The sequence below is a fragment of the Miniopterus schreibersii genome (genome assembly GCF_964146895.1).
Source record: "Miniopterus schreibersii genome assembly, chromosome: 1".
NCBI classification, from domain to species: Eukaryota; Metazoa; Chordata; class Mammalia; order Chiroptera; family Miniopteridae; genus Miniopterus; species Miniopterus schreibersii.
Window position 1 is genome coordinate 72,235,898 of NC_138101.1, and position 23,785 is coordinate 72,259,682.

General features: G+C 40.4%; 1 protein-coding gene across 3 annotated transcripts in view; it reads right to left on the reverse strand.

The window, feature by feature from the left end:
* The window catches only part of PITRM1 (pitrilysin metallopeptidase 1), a 34,931-nt gene that overhangs the window by 8,214 nt on the left and 2,932 nt on the right, over positions 1–23,785 (reverse strand). For 2 of the 3 annotated variants that reach the window (XM_081143342.1, XM_081143340.1), the window contains exons 2-16: positions 22,448–22,550; positions 19,684–19,790; positions 19,229–19,380; positions 18,409–18,523; positions 18,233–18,329; positions 16,882–17,042; positions 13,974–14,100; positions 12,890–12,978; positions 11,952–12,080; positions 11,205–11,318; positions 8,700–8,796; positions 8,024–8,158; positions 7,165–7,303; positions 2,183–2,299; positions 638–770 (exon numbers count right to left, since the gene is read on the reverse strand). In XM_081143342.1, coding sequence (XP_080999468.1) covers positions 638–770; positions 2,183–2,299; positions 7,165–7,303; positions 8,024–8,158; positions 8,700–8,796; positions 11,205–11,318; positions 11,952–12,080; positions 12,890–12,978; positions 13,974–14,100; positions 16,882–17,042; positions 18,233–18,329; positions 18,409–18,523; positions 19,229–19,380; positions 19,684–19,790; positions 22,448–22,550 — 1,815 coding nt within the window. The remainder of the gene's footprint in view (positions 1–637; positions 771–2,182; positions 2,300–7,164; positions 7,304–8,023; positions 8,159–8,699; positions 8,797–11,204; positions 11,319–11,951; positions 12,081–12,889; positions 12,979–13,973; positions 14,101–16,881; positions 17,043–18,232; positions 18,330–18,408; positions 18,524–19,228; positions 19,381–19,683; positions 19,791–22,447; positions 22,551–23,785) is intronic. The other variant, XM_081143341.1, reaches the window with a different exon arrangement.

Below are 23,785 nucleotides of genomic sequence, written 5' to 3' on the forward strand. Positions count from 1 at the left end.
GCAACTAGCTCCTGCACCTATCGGATATGGGGGCCCAGACGGTTTGCTGAGGTGATTTCTCTTCGAAGTCTCTATGTTCTGGGAACACAGGAAGGGGACCCAGCTGACAGCTCAACTACCTCACACTCAGCCTGTCATCCTCAGCCTCCAAAACCCAGCAGAGGAACAGGGGCACAGGACAGAGAATCACAGCAGTGCTGTGCCCCACCTGTACTCTTGAATCTGCTCACCCAGGATGACAGAATCACAAAACCAGCGCAGCAGACAAGGGCACACGATGTAGCCTCTCAAGGCCACCCAAGGCCCACATGTTAGACTTAATTACTTACATTTTCTCATACAAAAACCATCATTCTTTTCACAATATTAAAGAGCTTCGCAGCTGGGGTATTTTGTACATATTATACTCAGGGTTTATAAATATTTAATGTACTATATTTTAGTAAGAAAATATAATTTTCATAAGTAAAATCTCAACACATATAATACCCTTTATACACTGTAACAATCTATGGATTTTGAAAACAAATGAGTCACTGGAAAGCGATTCTGAATGCATTAAAACACAATAAACACACAGAGAATATCCACCAATAAAGCATACAAGCGCATGCTGAGTTGTACAAATGTGTCTTACTTAGTGAGGACACTGCAGAAGAGTGGCACGTAGGGCCGCAGCTCCTCGGGAAGGGTGTTCAGGCTGGAGAACGCTCTGAAGTAGACCACGCCATTGGTGGGCTGGGCACAGTACTGCACGGGGACGTCTCCAGCTGGAGAAACAGAGGTGCTTAACTTTCAAATTTTTACCAGTACAATTTTAATCATGCAGTCAGTGTTTAATATTTTTTAAATGGTAGTGTTTTTTAAGGGGGGGGGGTGTTTAAAATTTATACTGGCAAAGAAACACTATTCGTTTGCTGTAATTTAGACAAATTTCCCTATTGTACTTTTAAGGTAAAATTTAAACCATCTTCAATACTAAAGTACTCCTTGCTTTTGAAGAATCAGGTGAGAGAAACAGTGTGCTTCAGGTTCTAAAACTGCCCTGGCATTCAGGCTGGTCCCTGCTGGCCTCTGTATACCTCCCCTTCTACTCAGAATCTACTCAGAGTAGATTCTATTATTCCTCCAACACTGACCCCACTCTTCACCCAGCCCAAATGCCACTCATCCTCCCTAACAAGTCCATCCTCAGTGGTGAGGAAGCTGTGAAGCCCAGCTTCCTCAGTCCCAAGTCCCCCAGGGGGATGTATGTGTTCTATTTTACATCCCTAGCACAGTGCCCTGAGCCAGCAGAGGAACCAAGGCACTCACTGATAACTGACTTGTCCCCACTGATTCTGTAATAATCACTTGATGACCTTCACTCATAAACACAAACTGGGGGGACAGAAGATAGTGGGATGCTAACCCGCTTTCCAGAAGACAGATCTCCTTTGTGTGTTCACACGTATGCACACAAAAAACTCAGACATGGTAAACAAAACAGGCTCGTTACAAACAAAAGACAAGTGACAGATGCTTCACAGAAGCCAATGTGATACTCAAATACACTCTACACTCCTACACTGGAGGAGATGAGTCAAAGTGCAAGGCTGCCGTCAAAATTCCCTCAGGACAGAGCAGTGAAGTCAAGTCACACCATGTGGAAACTGAAGATCCACCCTGACAGGAGACATTGTTCTGGAGGCCTCTGTGCTTCCAACCAGAAGACAGTCCAGGAAGGAAACTCCAGGATGAAATGTGAGATGCCAGGGGCCTGCAACTCCCTTTGGTTCTCCACACCTCGGTACAAGGCACTGTGTGGCATTTCCGGTCCCTCCACATACTGTCACCTCACCTAGACTACTGGCTGGGCTGGAGAACATGGGTAACAGGGGCACAAAGGGTGCCTGTGTCCATTAAGAGCTGCATCTAATGCAGTTGCAGCATCAGACTGTCCTGACTTTAGAAGCGTGGGTCACAGAGCCAGGCCATAACCAAGGGGAGGAAAGGATAGGCCCCTCCTGAGTAGAGACGTCTGTTGTCACCGAGTGGCAACACCAGCTAAGGAAACATCAAGAACAGGACTACAAAGTCATAGGGGTGCTCCCAAGGTTTATAGCAAACGAGCAAACCCAATTCTACTCCTGCGACTTCAGCCATGGGCCCAGGCACCATGCCTGGCAGAGCTCACACTGACCTGCCAGGGCCACCGCCAGCTCAGTGAACGGAATTCTGGGCTCAATGTCTGAAACCTTCAGTGCCGGCAGACAGGAGGCATCCTGAGCTTTGCTTTGTTGAGTCTGTAATTCTAAACCTAGGAAAAAAGGGGGTGGGGGTGTATGAACATTAGGAGGATAATAACCAAAAGGTGTTAAAAATTCTTGTGGCGCAATGGTTGAAAATCGCTGATCTAAAGAACAACTGGGCTGATTGGGGCAGGACTTAGCTCATGCAAGGTTCCCACCCCCCAGGTTTTATACTAGATAGATATAACTCATTTTTAAGAGCTTTCAAACTATTTCTTGAATTGAAATTTAGAAACGTTTATAATTTATTCTTATTTCAAGTTCACTAACCCTAGCAAAAAGCTCTTCTAATCACATACACTGCTCAAATTATAAACATGCCTAAAAACATATGCTCTGGGCCTGCCTTCCGCTGATCTGACTGGAGGGGAGAGGCTCCTCTTTCCCAGAGTCTGCACAGAACCAACTGACTGTCAGAGGAGGGATCCAAACGGCTCCATGTGTGACTGAGGACAACTGAGTAGTGCACGAGTGAACAGACAGCACAATCTCAAGTCGTGTCAAACGCACAACTGCATCATGTCAAAGACAACTGATCCCCTACAGTCTGCAGAGCAGCCCTGCCCTCCAGGTCCTCCTCCCTGAAGTTCCCCGAGAGCCAGTGACCACAAAGCTGACAAGAGGTGGGTTTCTGGGTAGCATGTTACAGGCTCTGCCAGGGCTGGGCCCCAGGACCAGCACAGGCTGACCCACCTCCCCTCCGCAGCCCCATCCCCAGCTCATCCCATGACACAAGGAGGATGAGGCTCCATGCACCTTTCACTCCAACCTCTTGGATGTCCAAGGCCCTCCTTACCTGGTTCGCCACCCCCACCCCAATCAACCAAGTCACCCGACACCTTGCCCCTCAGACGCTATCTAATTCTGTGCATTTAGCCTGGAGGTGTTTTGCCTCTTTGCCTGTCCAGTCCTGGCAAGAGTTCAAGGGCATCTCCTCCATCCCATGAAACACCCTGCTCCTTTCTGAATGCACAGACACCTCTGGCATCATCTTTTTCTTTCCCAGGTGAAGCCCCTCCCAATGGCAGGGGCTACGGCCTTCACAGTACTTAATATGTTACATTACCTCAAAATGGAAGGTTAGTTAGAGTTTTTAATTAGATAATTTCCCATTCCCAATTTCCTTTGGTGCTTATCTTTAGAATGAACTCTGATTCCTCACCTAAAGTACATACGTAAGACTTACTGAGCTGAAATAATCACTAAGTGCACTAGCACTGTGTCCTACTTAACAAGCTCTGCAGTGATCTATAAAATAAAAGCACACATTTGTAATAGGGGCCCCACTCATTCACACATGGGTGTGGACTGGAGTAACTATTTTCTTAACACACATCTCCAGGGCCAGACCAGGAATCTGACCACTCAGGGAGTATCTGTTCTTTCACTTAGGCATGGAATTATCTCCTGTACAAATGGCCCTAAGTAAAAATGGAAGATGGTTGTTTCCATATCTTGGTTATTATAAATAATGCTGCAGTCAATATAGGGGTGCATATGTCTTTATGAATTAGTGTTTTCATTTTCTTTAGGAAAATACCCAGAAGACAAACTGCTGGATGACATGATAGATCTATTCTTAATCTTTTAAGGAACCTCCATGCTGTTTCCATGGTAGCTTCACCAATTTAACTGCCATCTGTGACTGCATGGGTTTATCTGGAGAGTACTATGCTAAGGGAAATAAGTCAGAGAAAAAAAACACACATATGATTTCACTCATACGTGGTATATAAAACAAGAAGGCAACAAACTAACAAAAAAACCCAAAAGACAGTCAAAGACACAGAGGAGGGAATGGTGGTTACCAGGGGGAAGGGGGTGGGGAGAAGACCAAGTGGGTAAAGGGTCAAATATATTGTAACAAATAGAAACTAGACATTTGGTGGTGAGCACAAATAGAATACATGGATGTGGAATTATAACGGTGTACACCTGAAATTTATATAATGTTATGAACCCAATGTTATCACAATAAATTTAGTTTTAAAAAATCTACAGCAATAGCAACAAAAACCAAACACAAAAAAATGGAAGATGGGTGGGACTCAAAAAAGAATCTCATGCACAGCAAAAGAAACCATTACATTACTAAATGAAAAAGCAACCAATGGAATGGAAGAAAGTATTTGCAATCATATATCTGTTGACAGTTTTACATCCAAAATAGATAAAGAATTCATAAACTCAGTAGCAAAAACCAATCCAATTAAAAAATGGGCAGAGGAGTTGAACAGACATTTTTCTAAACAGGACATACAGATGGCCAACAGAAACATGAAAAGATGCCCAAGATCACTAATCATCAGGGAATTACACATCAAAACCACAATGAGATACTGCATTATATCCATTAGGATGGCTACAATAATAAAACCCCTAGAAAATAATCAGTGCTGGTGAGGAAGTCTCTTGCACTGTTTGTGGGACTATAAATTGGTGCAGCTGCTATGGAAAACAGTATAGAGGTTCCTCAAAAAATTAAAAACAGAATTATCATATGATCTAGCAATCCCTCTTCTGGATATTCATTTGAAGAAAATAAAAACACTAATTTGAAAAGATATATGTACCCCTATGTTCATTGAAGCATTATTTACAACAGCCAAGACATGAAAGCAACCTAAGTGTCCATCCATGGACAAAATGATAAAGATGTGGGAAATATATACAATAGGAATGTTACTCGGCCATAAAAAAATGAAATGTGCCATATGTGACATGGATGGGACTAAAGGAAATTATGCTAAGTGAAATAAGTCACAGAAAGACAAATACCATATTTTACCTATATGTGGATCTAAAAAAGCAAAATAAATGAAGAAATAAAATAGAAACAAACTCATAGATACAGAGAAACTTTGACAGTCACCAGGTGGGAGGGACGATAAAAAAAAAGGTGAAAGGGATTAAGAAGTACAATTGGCAGTTAGAAAAATGGTCACTGGGATGTAAAGTACAGCCTAGGGAATATGGTCAATAATACTATCATAAACTGCATATGGTGCCCAGTAGGTACTAGATTTATCAGGGGATCACTTTGAAAGGTATATAAATGTCTGAACACTGTGTTAGACACCTGAAACTAACAGAGTCAACTGCAATTGAAAAAATAAATTTTAAAAATAAGTTTCAAAAGTTGTTAATGAAAATATGGTATATGTACATAATGGAATATCATTCACCCATTAAAAAAAAAATCCTGGCATTTTTGACAACATGAATGAACTGAGGGCATTATTCTAAATGAAAAGTTAGAGAAAAATAAATATCATATGATCTCAGTTATATGTGGTATCAAAAATACAGAAACAAAGGAAATAAAGAAAACCAAGATTATAGAGACAGAACAGATTGGTGGTTGCCAGAGGTAGGGGTGCATGAGTGAAAGGGGTCAAAGATACAAACTTCTGGTTATAAAATAAATAAGCCATGGGATGTAATGCATAGCACGGAAACTATAGTTAATAATACTATATTGCATATTTTAAAGTTACTGAGTAAAGCTGAAAAGTTCTCATCACAAGAAAAAAACTAAAACTGTGTGTGGTGGCAAATGTTAAAGAGATTTACTGTGGTGATCATCAAAGTACATATATATAATTTTGTTGTACACCCAAGATTAGTATGTCAAATATACCTCGATTAAAAACAAAAACAAAAAATAAAAAAACGAAAGATAGAACTTATCAACTGGCACTCACAAAACAAAAGTTTGTGTTTATTATTCAATTAGCATGTTAAATTTATGGGAAGACCTAAAATAGTTGTGTCTAAAGAATTAAGAGATAAAGAATAATAAGTTGCATGTTGATACTAATTTTGCCTTTACTAGATTAAATCACCTCAAACTTAGCTTGATCAAAATGGGGGGGTTGTATTTATGTGTGTACTATATGTATATTTTAATAAGACTTTATTAATACTTAATTTACATATGTTGAAATTCACAATTTTGAAAATATAATTCAGTAACTTTTGACAAATGTATAAAGTAATGGAACCACCACATCATGATACAGAACATTTCCACCACCCCAGGAAGTACTCTTGGCTCCCAGTAGGCTATTCCTTATCTCTATTCTGGTCTCACTTGCCTTCTGTCACTGTTCTTCCGCCATTTCTAGGGTTTCATATAAAGGGAATCACTCAGGAGGTATTCTTTGTGCCTGGCTAATTTCCCTTAGCAAAGGCTTTTGAGATTCATCAATAATGGATGTATCCAGATTTTGTTCCTCTTTATGACCAAGGAGTATTTCATTTTGTGGACATAGCATGTTGTGAGTTGTTTCCAGTTTTGTGTGGACACACACTTTCATTTCTTTTTGGAAAAGAAGAATAGGACCACAGGGCTTCACAGTAAGCGTATGTTTAATGCTGTTAGAAATTCTACAACTGTCTGTCTTTGCTGCACCTGCACCATCCAGACCCAAGTGTGGCTTCACCACAGCTCATGCCTTTCCCCATCACTGAGACAAGACCCACCTCCTCTGATCTCACAGCCCACACCGCCCACAGTACTGGGTGGACAGTTTACTCCACACTATAACACAACACTCACTTTGGTGGCATGTTACAGCACCTGATAAATAGAAGTACTTATAAAATTTGTGAAACGAATACACCTTCTAAAGGTGTATTCACTCATTTCCACTACTCCTGTCTTTCCTCCCCAAATACAGGATGAATTTTCCAAGACTAGCATCCATCCTATTGAGGTTGAACCCATCTCACCCAACACAGAACTTCACAGGTGCCCAACATATATCTGTTGGTTGAAACAAGACTTGCCTGCAACTATTTCCTTAGTAAGAAGTTCACCAAGATTGGGCAAAGGCTAATGAATGACTGGGAACAAAATTGAGCATCTGACCTTTGTCATAGATCTGCTGCTTGTCCTCCAGGGAAAGAGAGCTGACCTTTTGCTTCAGTTTTTCAGTTTCCATTTGTGCTTGTTTCTCAGAATACTTGTCATCTGGTTTCATTGATAAAGTCAACTTATGCTGATTATTCTGCAACAATAACCACAACAAAAAAGCCAAATTAAAACAAGATGTTATTAAAGCCCAGACATACTGAACCAGCCTCTTTCTGCCTGTGTGCTCTGGGTACTCAGTCCCACGTTCCATTTCAAATAGTGAGGATGACAGCACTTACCCTGAAGGTTGTCTTGCAAAAAATATGTGAGCCAGATAAAATTCTTCCAATCATACCTGCTATGTAGAAACTACTTCATTCATATATGCTGTTACTACTATTAGTGTGATTATTATTATGTTGCAACCATAAATGTATCAATACTCAACATTTTCTTTACACACCTTGGCTGTACAAGGAAACTGTCTACACTTAATATAAATTTTTGACTTCAGTCTAAATGGAAGACAACATAGAAAACAATTTAGCCTGGCCAGGCATAGCTCAGCGGTTGAGCATCCACCTAGGATCCAGGAGATCATGGTTTGATTTCCAGTCAGGGCACATGCCTGGATTTTGAGCTTGACTCCCAGTATGGGGCATGCAGGAGGCAGCCAATCGATGATGTTTCTCTCTTTCTCCCTCTCCCTTCCTCTCTCTGAAATCAATAAAAACATATTAAAAAAAAAGAAAAAAATTAGTCACCTATTCATTAACAGAAATTGATTTATAGAATGTAGATTATATTCCTAAAGTTCCTTTCATTATAAAATTCAACATCGAAATTATACACTTAAATTCTCCAATTTTCTTACCTTAAAATACTGTTTCACTTTTTCTTGCAAAAACTTTGGATTTTCCTTAAGGCACTGCCTAAACTGAGCCACCTGACTTCCCAGCTTCAGGAGCTCCACAGGGTCCCCATCATGGTTCCAGCAGGAAGCTATGTACTGGAGCAGAGTTTTAAATCCACAAAGCACATTACACAATGAACTCTACATCAGCTCAGTAATAAAACATCAAAGGCACGATGTTTTATTAAAATCTGTGTCCACGTTTAAAAATACCAAATGACTGATTATAATGAAAATTTAGTCATTCTTCGATTAAAAGACGAAAAAACTCATTTTAAACCTTTGTTCCTAATAAAATTTAAAAAGCACAGGTTGAAAAATTACTTTTAGAAAATATAATTACCAACAGATCAATAGTTACCATAAATTACTTTAAAGTGGTCTGTGTAAATCAGTTTTATGTATACAAACACAAGATACAAAAAAGTCAATTAAGTAATCTAGTAAAAAACAAACAAAATATTATAAAACTAAATTAGAAGTAAATTTTCATCAGATGCAAAACAGTGTAACATTCAAGGTTCAAATGAAAGTTGCTATAAATAGCAATCTCCATGCTATTTTCAAGAAACACTAAATCCAAAAGCAACAAAAAGAGAAAAGGAGGGAAAAAGGAGATGACTAAGAAATTACACACAGACGTCAGGGCGAGTCCAAAGCTCACAGACTGATGCTTCATTTGTATTTCAATTTTATGAAGTAAAGCTTCAATTCGATCATCTTCAAAACCATTCCTAAAGAAATATTAAAAACGGAGATGTTGAGAAGAAATGTTTTTTAATACAAAGCTGCAATAATCAAAACAGTATGTGATAGGCTGAAAAACAGACTTACAGCCCAATGGAACAGAACTGAGCGCCCAGAAATAAACTCACAAGTATATGGGCAACTAATTTTTGACAAAGGAGCCAAAAACACATAATGGAGAAAGAAAAGCCTCTTTGATAAATGGTGCTGGGAAAACTGGACAGCCACATACAAAAGAATAAAACTAGACTGCTGTCTGACACTGTACACAAAAAGTAACTCAACGTGGATTAAAGACTTAAATTTAAGACCTGAAACAATAAAATACATAGAAGAATACATAGCTACTAAACTTATGGACCTTGGTCTAAAAGAGAATTTAATGAACTGGAGCCCAAGGCAAGGGAAGTAAAGGCAAAAATAAATGAATGGGACTACATCAAACTAAAAAGCTTCTGTGTAGTAAGAAACCATCAACAAATCAAAAAGGCAACCAATCAAATGGGAAAAGATATTTGCAAACAATACCTTCAATAAATGGCTAATATCCAAAATATATAAAGAACTCATGCAGCTCCACACACAAAAAAAGTCAATCCAATTAAAAAATGGGCAGAAGGACCTGATCAGACCCAAGACGACATATAAATAGCCAACAGATACATGAAAAGATGCTCAACTTCACTAGCTATAATGGAAATACAAATCAAAACCACAATGAGATACCACCTCATACCTGTCAGACAGGCTATGATCAATTAAGACAAGAAATAACAAGCATTAGAGAAGATGTGGAGAAAAGGGAACCCTTGTGTACTGTTGTAAGAAATGTAAACTGGTATAGCCACAAGGAAAAGAGTTTGGAGTTTGTTCAAAAATTTAAGAATAGAGCTACTATATGAGTAATCCTTCTGGGTATCTACCCGAGAAATCTGAAAACATTTATTCATAAGGATATATGTACCCCTATGCTCACTCCAGCATTATTCACAACAGCCAAGACATGGGAACAACCAGTGTCCTTCCACAGATGACTGGATAAAGAAGATGTGGTACAAAGAAATGTTATTCAACCATAAGAAAAAAAAAAATACTGCCATTTGCGACATGGATGGATCATGAGAATATCACGGCTAAGCAAAATAATTCAGAAGGAAAAAAACAAGAACCATATGATTTCACTCGAAAGCAACAAAGGAACAAACTCACAGACACAGGTAACAGTGTGGCGGTTACCAAAAGGGAAAGTGAGTGGGGGGAGCATGAACAGGGTAAAGGGGGTCAACTATATGGTGTTGGGAGGAGACTAGACTTTGGGTGGTGAGCACACAATGCAATATACAGGTGATGTATTATAGAATTGTGCAGTTGAAACTTACCTAATGCTATTAACCAATATCACCCCAATAAATTTTATTTTTCAAAAAGGTACTTAGAAATTCTAAGAAAACAAAGGAGTAATTTTTCATAACCTTGTGTTAGGCAATGGTTGTGATACCAAAAACACAAGTCACTAAAGAAAAAAATAGGTAAATTGGACATCAAAAGTAAAACCTTTTGTACTTCAAAGGACACAATCAAGAAAGCAAAAAGATAAGCCATATAATGGGAGAAAATATTCGCAAACCATGTTATCTGATAAGGACCTTGAATCAAGAATATTTAAATAACTTTTACAACCATAGGAAAAAAACATAACCCAATTAAAAAATGGGTCAATAATTTGAATACACATTATTCCAAAGAACATACACAGTGGCCAGTAAGCACAAGAAAAGATGCTCAACATCACTAATCATTAGGGAAATGCAAATCAAGACTACTTCAAATTCACCAGGATGGCTATAATCATCATAAACCAGAAGATTAGAAGATCTGAGGATCTGATTGTCCTCAAGATTAGACAATTTGGAGCTCTCACATATTTTGGGTGGAGTTTAACATGGTGCAGCCACTCTGCAAAACAATTTGATTAAAAAGTTCCTCAAAAAATTAAACACAGAAGTACCAATTGACCCAGAAATTCCACTCTGGGTTATCTAGCCAAGAGAAAAGAGAATCTCTTCACACAAAATCTTGTACATAAATGTTCATAGCAGCATTATTCATCCTAGCCTCCAAAAATAGTGGAAACAACCCAAATATCAAGTGATGAATGGATAAACAATGTGGTATATTCACACATGGAATATTATTTAGTAATAAAAAGGACTGAAGTACTAAAATAAATGTTTCTGCAACAAGGGAGCAGAGATAATATTTAAGCAACTAAATGTGAAGAAATACATGTTTTATTATGTAGAGATGGCCCAACAATGCAGAAGGCCTGGCCCCTTGCTGTAAAGTATTCAGGAACCAAGGATGTTAGTGGATTGGTGCAGAGGGCCTTACGTACGTGATGACGTCATCAATTGTCCTGTCGATTATATCTCGGACTGTCTGAATGTCCTTCTCAGCGATCCCCTGAAGGCCCACACTGAAGTAGGCCTCTCTTGTGTAGCCATTGTATCTAGAATAGGAAAGTTGATGATTCATTAGTACCTATGGCTTCCTTCAGTCACTTACCATGTGCTTCATTTAAAGATCAATATGCTACAGAACAGAACTAAGAACATTAAAATACCAAGTCCTCCAGGACAAAGCCAATGAAATCAGTATCCTCACATACTTGCTTCTCAGACATAACTGGTCACAGTGACACCACATCTTTTGAACATTTCTAAACATCACTACAACTTAAACTTCAGAGTTGTGGCAAAATAAATCTAAAAATAGAGCACTGCTCAGTTTTATAAAACCTTAAGGCTTCAAACAGTATTTAATGACCTGACTTTCAAAACAGATAGCAGTATGCCATTCTGTGATCTTAAAAAAGCTGGCTTTTTCTAGGTACCCCCTGCAGGGGACATAAGTTAACCTGTACAGATACCATACTCTAGAGCACAGTTCTGTGCTGGGGCAGGAAGGGGCCATCCTCTGACTATGGGATTTGAAGCATCCTAGCTCCCTGGCCCACCCACCAGATGATAGTAACCCTCCCTCCCTCTCCAGTTGATACGAACAAAAATGTGTCCAGACATTGTCAAATGTTGTAACTGCCCCCAACTGCAAACTATGGATGTGATCTGACAATAAAACTTACCCAGCATCAGGAGAAAAGTCTGTGCCGAGTCCAGACTCAATTAAGGCTTTGTAGAAGGGAGAGTTGGGCCCACTGATCAAGAGTGAAGACAGAAGGTTTAACGTGAAGGCTTCAAATGTGTCAGTGATGCTTCAATTCAAGGGGGGCCAGAGGGAGGGGTGAGAAAAAAAGAGGAAACTATTGTCTCTTACAGATGTTTTCAAAATCATTAAAATCACTACTACACTGACACTATTTCCAAAGAAGCTGAAGTTCTATTAGAAATTCTTGCATTTCAACCCCTATTTTAATAGTTGTATCAGCAAGAGAGTAACTATTTTTTTTCACTTGGAAAGCTCTTGTATACTGGCACTTTTTTGTGAGTCCCAAACCATAGAGTCAGTTTAGCTACATATCAAATGCTATTGCAGGAATGTGTGCCAAGCACTTCGACTGATATGACTTCTGTTCTAATCGCAGCATCACAATAAACAGCAGACAAGAAACACTGAAGAGATGGGGCAACTCAGTCAGCTGTGCAGCTTGAGGGCAGACAACCCTGATGGATGGAGCGAGACAGGGTTCCTTCCTGCCCACACACCCTTCGTGTGTCTTGGCCTCTACAACGATGAAATTGTGTGTGCTACATATTTTTCTGAGGCAGTGTTCACAGTGCTCTTCTCATACTCAGTCACCTGTGACTCCAGTGGTAATAACTGCTGTTCTGAGCCAGTTTTTTCTCAAGAAGTGAGCTTATAATGCAGTGAGGAAGTTACTTTTCTTCTGAATGGCTACTCAAAGCGATTTCCCCTCAAACCATCCCAGGTGTTAGAAACTCCGCTGACATCCAAGACCTGCTGTAACCTGGAATCCTAACCACCCACCCATTCATACCTGACTGGAGAACTCACTCTGACCCTGCTCACCTGCATTTATCCCACTCTCACATGGATACTTACTCTGGTAAAAGGAAGCTGACACTGACGGTTGTTTGTTTAGAGGAACTTGTGGCCATTGAGTCCGGGGCACAGGTGATCTGAAATTCCCTCTGTAAAACCATGCAATGTGTGAAGGCACAGTGTATGAATGAACGGGTTTAAACTAGGATAGATTATCTAGATGACTAAAATGGTCCAAGAGATTCTTTTCACTGAATTAACTTCCTTTTAAAACAAATACAGTAAACCCTTGATTTTGCAGACCTCCAGTTAACAGACTTCAGATGTAAAGGACAAAATTACAGTTCCACATGTCATATGTGAAAAATAACACCCTGTTAATTTTAAAATGCTTTTAACCAAGATTTGCTTAGAATTTAATTAACTGGTTATTGTTTTTGTTATTAATTCACTGTTGTTGTTTTTTCAAATCTTAGCCAATAGGCCATACCTTAGAAAAAAACACTGCAATAATTTCACTGACATAAATAAATATTACATATCTACAACTATAGTCTACATATTTAAATTCAAGAGTCACCACTCACAAACAATTTTTGGCGAATAATTAGCACGTGATCACACGGAACCGAGTGTGTGGCATGACTTTCTGCGGCAGTTCTAACTAGTGCCAGCCAATGTTCTGAGCTAAGCTGTGCCCCAGCCATGTGCATTTGTTTACTTGAGGTGACTGGCGAATGCCCGCATTTACTAGACCTATTCAGTATAAATTTAAAATTAAGTAATACACAGAGAAAACTTTTTTGTAAAGTTAAACTTTTTATCCGTACTTGATTTTAATTACACAAATGTGTCTACATAAGTAAAAACAGGTAAACTAACTAATTTGTCAATTTTTAACATATGTATTCGGGAAACCGAACTTATTAAATAATGAACTTTCGGCTTTAAAGGACACCCCCGCACCTGAATTACTCCTTTATATCAAGGTTTTACTGTAACCATCTTTAGGCTTGATAAGATCTTACATGCACAGCAAAGCTCACAACCACCTTTTAAATCCTATTAACACAAGGTTGCAGTCTTGGTCTCCATATACTAACCGGTTGGTAAAACACTGATTATCCCCTGGATGGGCACTCACCGGTTTATCCCAAGGCTTCTGAGCTGGCACTGCAGTGCTTGGCTCAATTTTCTGAAATTTACTCAGAGCCTCTTCATGAATTTGTTTCAGATGCTGTTCTAGCGGAAAATTGCCGTAAGTGAAGAACCTAAAAATTTGAAAGAATATATTAGTCTATTTTAGTTTAAAAGATCAGAAATCAACACAGATGGCTTTGTTGTATGAAGCAGAGGGTATGCACATATATATATATAGCAGCCAATAACAAGCCAGCTTTCAAGCAGAAATGAACTTTACAGAGAAATACTCTTATTTTTCACTTAGTTTAACTATAAACACCAGAGGCTTCTGCTCTTTTTATAAGATAATTGGTTCAAACAAAACACAAGTTGTACAGGATGAATTAATTAAATTAAGTTTGGCAATAACTGCTCTTTATTTTAAATCTACTATAAAGGTGATACAAAAACCAAATAAGTTTTATGTTAAAATACTTTATGACCCTGGCTACATTAACACAATAATCCATCTAAGACAGAAAGATAAAGAATTTCACAAAGATCAATTTTAGGCTACAAATTTCAGGTTACACACGTTTTGAAACCCATACATTTATTCAGCCAGAAGGAAAAGGTTACAATGACAGAGTTGATATTCTTAATATTACATTGTCTAGACTATGGTTAAAACTTTGGGAATGAGTATCTTAGAGATCTTTAAAAAATTTCCTCAAAGGTTCAGAAAGTGATAACTGCACGGCTGGGTGTGGCTCAGCGGTTGAGCATTGACCTAGGATCTAGGTGATTGGGGTTCGAGTCCCGGTCAGGGCACATGCCCAGGTTGTGGGCTCAATCAATGACTCTGTCATCGTTGATGTTTCTGTCTCTCTCTCCCTCTCCTTTCCTCTCTCTGAAATCAATAAAGATATATTTTTAAAAAAAAAACAAACAGAAAGTGATAACCAGTAGCGGTGAGCACCCTGTGATGTGCACACACTGGTCTATAAATGCCTGTTCCCATGAGTCACAGGATACCTTGGGAAATGACTACCTGCACACCTGGAGCAGGATGAGTCTGGGTTTTGGGTGGAGGGACAGAAAACAAAGAAGTTACAAAACACTAAAAACTGTCAGAAAGACAAGATAAGCTTGATGGAGCTCCCTTGGGCCATAGTTGGGACCATGTAAGCATAAAAAAATGTAAATTAAAAAACCCATTTGAGCCCAGCTACCTTGGCTTAGTGGTTGAGCGTCGATCTATGAACCAGGAGGTCACGGTTTGATTCCCAGTCAGGGCACATGCCCTGTTTGCAGGCTCGATCCCCAATAGGGAGCATGCAAGAGGCAGCTGATTAATGACTCTCTCATCATTGATGTTTCTATCTCTCTCTCCCTCTCCCTCTCCCTTCCTGTCTCTGAAGTTAATAAAAACATTAAAAATAAATCCATTTGATCTCACACCTCAGATACATACATAAAAATGTGTATGAGGTCATAATAATATTAAAAAATAAAACAAACCAAACAAGGCTAAAAAGCATATCTTCATTGGAGGAGGAACTGCCACCATCTCTCTCCCAAAACTGGACAGCCAAGGGAAACAAGCACCCTGCCTTTCCCATCAGAATCCTATCCTCAGGATAACCCACAGCCTGTGAATGGGGAAAGCTCTTCTTTACAGAAGAGCCCAACTAATACATGTAACAGAATTCTTTAGAAAACTTTGCTAACACTACTTAAGGAATTGCTCCAGGCAATAATCATCAATGAATATGAGAACTATGAATACGCTGATGAGGGACACAATGTCCACAAGGTGCCTGGTAACCAACCCAGCACATGGCTTGGTCTGTTAGGAAACAGCTTTACTGTCATCCTGGAACCCACAAACCAGCTGCATCATCTCACTGCAGTAAGCAGGTCCAAGACATCTGGATGCAGCAGGTATACAGGCATCACCTATGAAGGTGAACCTAGTCTTTGGAGCCAAGTCTAGCTCTCAGCAAACACAAGAACACATACACCAATGTCATAGAGAGGCAATGAGATGTACCAGAAGGTGAGAAAACATACCTACTTTCTTCGATTTCAATGAAAAGGGGGGGGGACACAACTGTACACAAAAGGGCACTTAAGAGACACGCTGATAAAAGGCTATTTGTGGGCCTCGCTTAGACCACAAATTTGGGAGACAACTGTAAAGTGTGAATTTGAGGTATGTGGTAGGGGCCTTTAAGCAAGTCTTTTATTTTCTTAACTCTGAAAATGGTATCTTATATAAGAAAATATCCTTTTATTTTAGGGTAATAAATCCACATATTGGGGGTAAACCCTCATGTCTGTAATTTCCTTTAAATTATGTTGGTAAAGAAGATAGCCATGTGATAAGTGTATGAGAAATCAGTATTCTAGTCTCTCCACTTTTCTCTATGCATGCAAGGTTTCATAAAATTTGAATTTTTTTACACTTAATCTTGTAAATCTGACTTTACATTAGTGTTTAATTTGTAAATACAAGTATTAACATTTTATTTTTAGTGATCTCTAAAACAAGCAATTTACCAAAAAATAAGGATCCAAGGTTTAATACTTGCAGCTGCCATTGCTGAAGCACTGCTGGGACTGAGGGCATGAAGCTTTATGGGCGCCCTGTCACTCTGCCTACAAGGCGGGTGGGGCCCAGGCCCTCCTCCAGGAAGTGGTGTCACCACCATGCTAAGGTGCAAGAGTGGTCACTGTAGACTTTTACACTGAGGGTCCAAGTAAATCAGAAAAGCAATCTATGAAGTAAAGAATCTTGCCTTGATTTACTTGGTTCTTAAGCAAACATTTCCCTGCTACATGTAAGAGAAGCTTATCATTGTGTAAGAAAATGCAAACAAGTCAACTCCTAATCAAACCACAATTAAGCTTTAAAAACAGTATGTCACCTGGCATTACTGGGGTGATAATGCGTGGCATGGAACTGTTTAAGCTGCTCCCATGTGAGGTCTGGGATGCACAATGGGTCGCCACCAGAGATCACAGCATATGTGTGGTCAGGAAGGAGTCGGTTCTGAAGGTGCTGTGAGAATATCCTCTCGTTATCTGTCTTCAAATTTAAAAAATACACATATATGTAACATAACACACGTTATTACAACACAGCAAGTTAATCACATTCTGGGAGCAAATACCTGTAACACCTTGCAAGTAAAACCGTCCCAACAGTAAACAAGGGGGTGCACACAGATACCATTTAACAAAGCACTCAATTCACTCATGATCTGCGTGCAGGACCAGGGACTGGCTCTCTCGGAAGAGGCGGCACATCTTCTTTGCCATGTGCAGTGGGTGATGAACAACCGCACAGGCAAGAGCCAAGGGAGAGATGTCCTAGTTTCCCTCTACCCACGAGCTGAGTGGGAGATGTGGTTCTATGGGCATCTGGAGGGAAAGCAGTCACCCTAACTTGAGTTTTAAGGTGCTTGGAAGAAATTATGTCTAATCCAAGAACTGAAGATAAGAAATACCCACCAGCTGCAAGAGGTGGCCAGGAAGGGGGAAGGAAGGGGGCAGCATAAATGACATAAGCAGTACCACAGGTCAGGGCAGATCTCCAAAGTCAGGGGGCTGGGAGGACAGGGCCCGGGGTTCTCAGACTGTCTGACCCTTCACTCTCCCAAACATTAACAAGGTCCCCAAAGAGATTCTGATGACGGGAATTTCTTGACCATGTAGGGGAGTGTGTATAATTTTTCTGTATTAGAAATTAAAACAAACTTTATAAAACTACTTATTCATTAACTTAACCCACCATTCCATGTTAATCAATATTTTTTTAAAAACACTTTTCATAACAAAACAAAAAACTGTTGAGAAAATTGACACAGTTTTACATATTTTCTGAATCTCTTTAACATCTGGTTTCACAGAAGGGAGCTGGCTTCTCTATCTGCTTTTGTGCTGACACCACACACCATGTAACACGGTCTTGGGGAAACTCCTGCGTGCTCAGCAGGAATGAGGGTGGAAAAGCTTAGTTCTGTCATGAAAACAGTTCTCTCAGACCTGCAGATCATGTACAGGGTCCCCAGACCACAGACCTGCTCGTCTGCAAGAGCAGGTTCTAGGATGACCAGGCGCCTGCCCCTTCATTGTCCCCCAGCTAATTTAATTAATCCCATACAATGAGAATATTAAATGACATGACAGAATGTCCTCTATTTTCCAGACCTACTTATATTTCAATACTTTACAGAGTACAATGACTTATACACAACAAAAAAGGAAAAAACTCACAAACGCTCCCTTCATCTCATTGAAGACAACCCCTTTGAAGACCAAGGCTGTCTGGGGGTCACTTGGATTCTCGTGTTCCAGTCGCCATCCCTCCTGCCTAAAAAGTGACGAATAATTACATGATGATAGTGTCTCTAATATCAAAATTTTCAGTAAATTAATCACTCATTACATACCAGAAATCGAGTTCTCGCAAGCACGGGAAAAAGGCCGCATCCAAATACACGGACAGGAGATTCCGGAAGTCCTTGGGGTTTTGCGTGGAAAACGGGTACAGAGTATAGTCACTAGCTGAGTACAAACGAAAGGGAAGATTTTAAAACATCAGATTCCCACAGGAACTAAGGTCCAGCACCAGTTACCACAGGACTAGGATGGCGGCTCCTCTGTGAGGGGACCATTTAATCTGCTCTTTAACTGCACTTGTAACAGCACTTCTGTGCACACCGCCAGCCTGTTCACTCTCCTATTTCCCCCAAAATAAAACGCAAGTGCCACAACCATCAACACACCATGATGCTACAAAAGCCGAAGTTTACAGCAATATTCCCCAAAGAAAACGGTTTTGACCCTTTCCAGAAAAACCTCAGGTGACATTTTCCTAAAAGTCCAGTTTTGTGTTTGTTTTTTTTTAATCCTCAACCAAGGATTTTTTTTTAATTGATTTGAGAGAGAGAGAAAGAGAAACATCGATCAGTTGCCTCCTGTATGTGCCCCAACTGGGAATCGACCTGCAACCTAGGTATATGCCCTGGCAGGGAATCGAATCTGCAACCTCTCTGTGTATGGGGCAATGCTCCAAAAAAACGAGACACACAGCCAGGGCTAAAACTCCAGGTTTTATAATCCAACCACAGTGTGGCTTTCCTCAAAGATTAAATTTCTAACATTGCACTGGATCTGAGAATAAGTTTAATCTTGTTTCCGGGGTCTGAATACCATCCTTATCTTAGAAACAGACCCAACAGCAGTTTCAAGCCAGGATGTTAGTCTTACCTGTGAAGGCGTTCATAAAAGTGGAGAGCGACCTGTTCAACATTTTGAAGAAAGGATCTCTGCACGGGTATTTCTGAGAGCCACACAGGACTGTGTGCTCAAGAATGTGCGGGACCCCGGTACTGTCCATGGGAGTGGTTCGAAACTGCACGCTACAGCCAGAAAAGAGCCACGATGGGGCATGTTAGCTCACAGCGTCCAATAGCTTCCAAATGTGCCATCAGCTTGGATTACTGCAATTCACCATTTGAACACGGTAATCTCTCACAAAAATGTTTGCCAACTATAATGTACAGAATCACTGACTGCAACTGTCAACTTTACACAGCCGAGAACGTCAAGTCACTTTATCTTGTCTTTATATTTTCAGGGCACTGTCAGTACCATTACTTTAAACTATGGTGATGGCTCTAAGAAGAAACGTTTAAGAACGTGTTCTCAGGGTGCCCACTCACCTGAACAGGTTATTCGTGTCTTCTCGGGCCAGGTGCAAGTATCTCGCTCCTGTGCCATCATGGCTGAGCTTCACGGCGGTCAGGAACAGTTCAGGGACAGGCGATACCTGAATCAACAAGAACATGAGGCTAAACTCAAATGGAAAGGCATCCAGAACAGTTATGCTAAATCCACTACGGGACCTGGCTGGTCTGCCTTAAACTAGGACAATACTGCAACACCAGCCTATGGGTGCTGGAGGCACATCAGGAGCCACCTGTCCAAATCCCAAATCTTACCCATGAGGAAAGTAAGAGCTAGGGAGATAATAGTACACACCTTTCCTTTTTAGCATGCTTACTATTTACCAGACATTTTCTAAACAGCTCATGGTCACCCAGTGAGGGAGCTGTTCTCACCCATTACAGATGAAAACACTGAGGCTCAAAATGAGAACCACTCTTCAAGATTCAGACCCCTTCTGTCACACCAGGCCACCAGAGGAATGAGGGCTCTCACTTGGGATGTCAGAATGACACAACATAGGGACTTGGACCCGAGAACAGAAAATACCAGGTGGCCAGAAAATCAAGTTAAAACCAGGGGTTCAGAAGGTATTGGGATAAGTGACCACAAGAATGACCACCCCTCCACTCCCAACTCAAAACTCAGAGGTAGCGGATTTTACCCCCCTTCTGATTGCCTGTTTAAACCCCTAACCCACATGCCTAGTTGATCAACGTTTGACCTCTATACGACCTTGCTAGGGTGAAAGTAATGAGCAGTCTGCCCTCTTGCCTTTACAGTGCAGGCATGGAGACAGCTGCCAAGCAACCTGATTGGAGGAAGTCTCCCGACTCAGACTGGAAAATTCCACAAGTCAGCCTTTTTTCCAAAGAGCCCGCCTTTTTGCCCAAGCCCACTTTGTCCCTAGTTTATAAAAGCTGCCAAGCAGCGCCAGCTCCAGAGCCAGTTCAGAGGACTTTCCTTTCCACTGTGCTCCCTCCCTTGTGCTCAAGCATAAGCTTATTAAAATCTGTCTGGGAATGTCCCTGGGGTTTCCTCTCAAGTTCTATCTTGGGGAACCCATGAATCCCAACACAATAACAAGAACAATTCTGAGAAGTAAATGCTAAAAGGGCCTTAGTCTGGGGCAGCAGGGATGCTTGGGGACTGGGCTTGGCCTCATCTAGTTTATGAGAAGTTCCCAGCGCTGAGGTGGGAAAGTCACCAAGTTACTTGTTCCTAATGGGAGGGTCCAGGATGGTACAATAAAAAGGAACACACTCTCCCAGAAGGTGGCCATCTCTTTCTGTGCCGGCCTTCATGAAAATCTCCAGTCCTCAATACTGAAGCTGCCCTCTCGTCCAACTGCGCCAGGGTCCCTCTCCTTCAATCATATCACGGTGACACCCACACTGCTATCACCCCCACTTTTCAGAGGCCATGACAGTAACTTGCCCACACTGACACAGCAAGTTAGTGGGAGGACAGAGCTTAGAACTCGAGGAGGGAAGGGGGGAGCGCTGAGCCGTAATTTACAGCTATTAAATTATTTATATCTCAGAACTTACAATACTTTATAAGAGATGATCAATGTGTTAAATTGGTAGTACAGTCAGGTGTCTACCTCGTAACAGCTTTCATGGTAACTATTTCTCAAACAAAAATGGGTCAATGTTTCTCATTTTCCATAAAACTTGAAAAATAATATAGAAATTAACTGAACCTATTGTTATAATCATTTCACAATAACTGTAAATCAAACCATCATGCTGTACACCTTAAGCTTATACAGTGATGAATGTCAATTATTTCTCAATAAAACAGAGGAAAAAAACCTTGAAATATAAAAGAATCCACTCTTCTGAATAAAGCACTCCCTACCATACTGAGTAGAAATCCTAATCCCTTTGCATGGCCTTTAGGGCTCACCCTGTCATGACTCACCATTCCAGGGCTTTGCTTTGAACCAGCCCCACATCATTGGCTCTACCCATGCTGCCCTAGATAATGATGGTAACTTTCCTTCTGAACTTAACCACCCCCTTTTCTCTATAAACACTTCCTTCTCCAGGAACCTTCCCATCCTGCCACTGAGCAGCCACCCCCTCCTCCTGCTTTCCTTTTGATCTCTGCACTTCCACCAGGAATTTGTCCCATTATTTTTGTATTATGGTAGCACAAATCCTCTAGAATGTGAGTTGCTGGCCTTCGTATGTATCAGCACGTCAAGTACAGCAGGAAGCCAACAGCCAGCCCATTATGTGAAGAACACATTTCTCAATTATCGCATTAAAGAAAGAAAAAACAACACAAAAGTTTAAGCAAAACAAGAAAAAAATTAAAATCCATTTTAACGTAAGTAAATATAAGCTCACAATCTCTTTCCCATAATTCTGAAACCCAAATGGCTCAAAAAAAGAAAGTTTTTGGGTATGTTACAGCAAACTCATTTGATGGTAAAACTTGACCTCAATGGATGTGGGCACTCCTGGTCTTTATGCATCACACCCAGTGTGGACTGTCAGATGTCAGGGTGCAAAAACATTAATGAGTTTGACTTACTGCCTACAAATCTGAAGGGGTTCAGGGAAAGGATTGATTGGGAACCTGTACCTAACAAGTCCTTTCATTTGAAAACTCCACTCACTTGAGCACCTAACAGTGAAGCAGGAGGAAGCCAGGTCCCCCAGAAAACAGATGAAAACAGATGAAAACAGATCAGGGATCCACCCTGAAGGCCCTCACATGCTCTCATTGAAGAAGTAGGACAGGCCTTACCTGGCTCACAGTGAATCCATGGATCTTCTCTCCAACCTGGTATTGCAACGCCCTCTCACAGGCTTTGGTACTACTCCATCTCCATGCTCTGAGGTCGGCACTGCCACATTTATGGGAAGTCATCAAAGTTAGAGGCCTTGCAGGGAAACTGGCTCACATAGTTTAGCAACATAATGAAAACACTGTCATATGACAAAGATAATTCCAAGAAACATTAAACCTTGCATCTTCCAAACACATTCCAGAAAACTAATTTCTAGCAAAGTTCCAATTTTAATGATCTAAAAATTCATAACATCAACTAATAATTAAACATTGGAAACCTTCACTTGTACAGATTCATATATAACTATAATTATGATACCAACTTCCGTTAGTTGCATTAAAAAAACTCTCATGTCAAAATTTTTTTCCAACACAGTATCTCAGTGAACTCAAACTACAGTGAAGTCCAATGACATACCTACCAAATGGGGAAAAGTAAGAAGTACAGTATTACCCAAAATTCTCACAATGCTACTGGGAGTGAAAACTGGAACAGCAACTATGAAACAGCAGTTGGCATTACTGAGATAGCAGTTCACTCACCCGGACATGCAGGGATCCCGTTTTTCAAAGTTCGCTTTCTGCCACTTCACTTTAGGATACCTACATCAGTACCTGTTTCACTAACCAAAAGAAATCCCAAAGGGATTTTTGTTTTTGCTGGTGTGGAGGAAAAGATGCCACATGCTAAACCTGACAAGTCAGGGAAGGCCTGCATGGCAGTCTTGCAAATTCAGAGACCTAAAGTAACCACAACGATGGTATGATATTAAACTTTTTTAACTAAAAAGCTGTTTAAGGTGGGTAGTCATTTCCTTGGCTGGATCTTCCCTGACAAAGGTCAATCCTTACCTTATCTGATCCTGTCTATTGTCTTTTTGCATCTATGATAACATATAGTTGGAGTATCAAAGAAATTTTCCTTTTTCCAGACCCCTCAAAGCAGAGGCACTGCTCTGAGATTACAAATTCTCTCATTAATTGTTGACTGTTAACTATCCTGTACCCACCTAAGTAAAAGAAGTGTGTTCATCATTTTACTTTTTATCCAAACCCAGAGGTTTCCCAGCTTTGCTTTCTCCTGCCTCCCTAATCTATCACCAAAGGACTTCATGAAACCCACTTAAGGTCTCCTCTTTTGATTGTAATGTATAAAACGAAGTGCAAAACTGCCATTCTCTGGGGCATTAACACAATCTGTTGAGATTCTGCTTCCCAGGAATTGTCGTGAGGCTCAAATAAACTCACAAAAAACTTCTTCACAGGTTTGAATGTTTCTTATGTTAACACTGA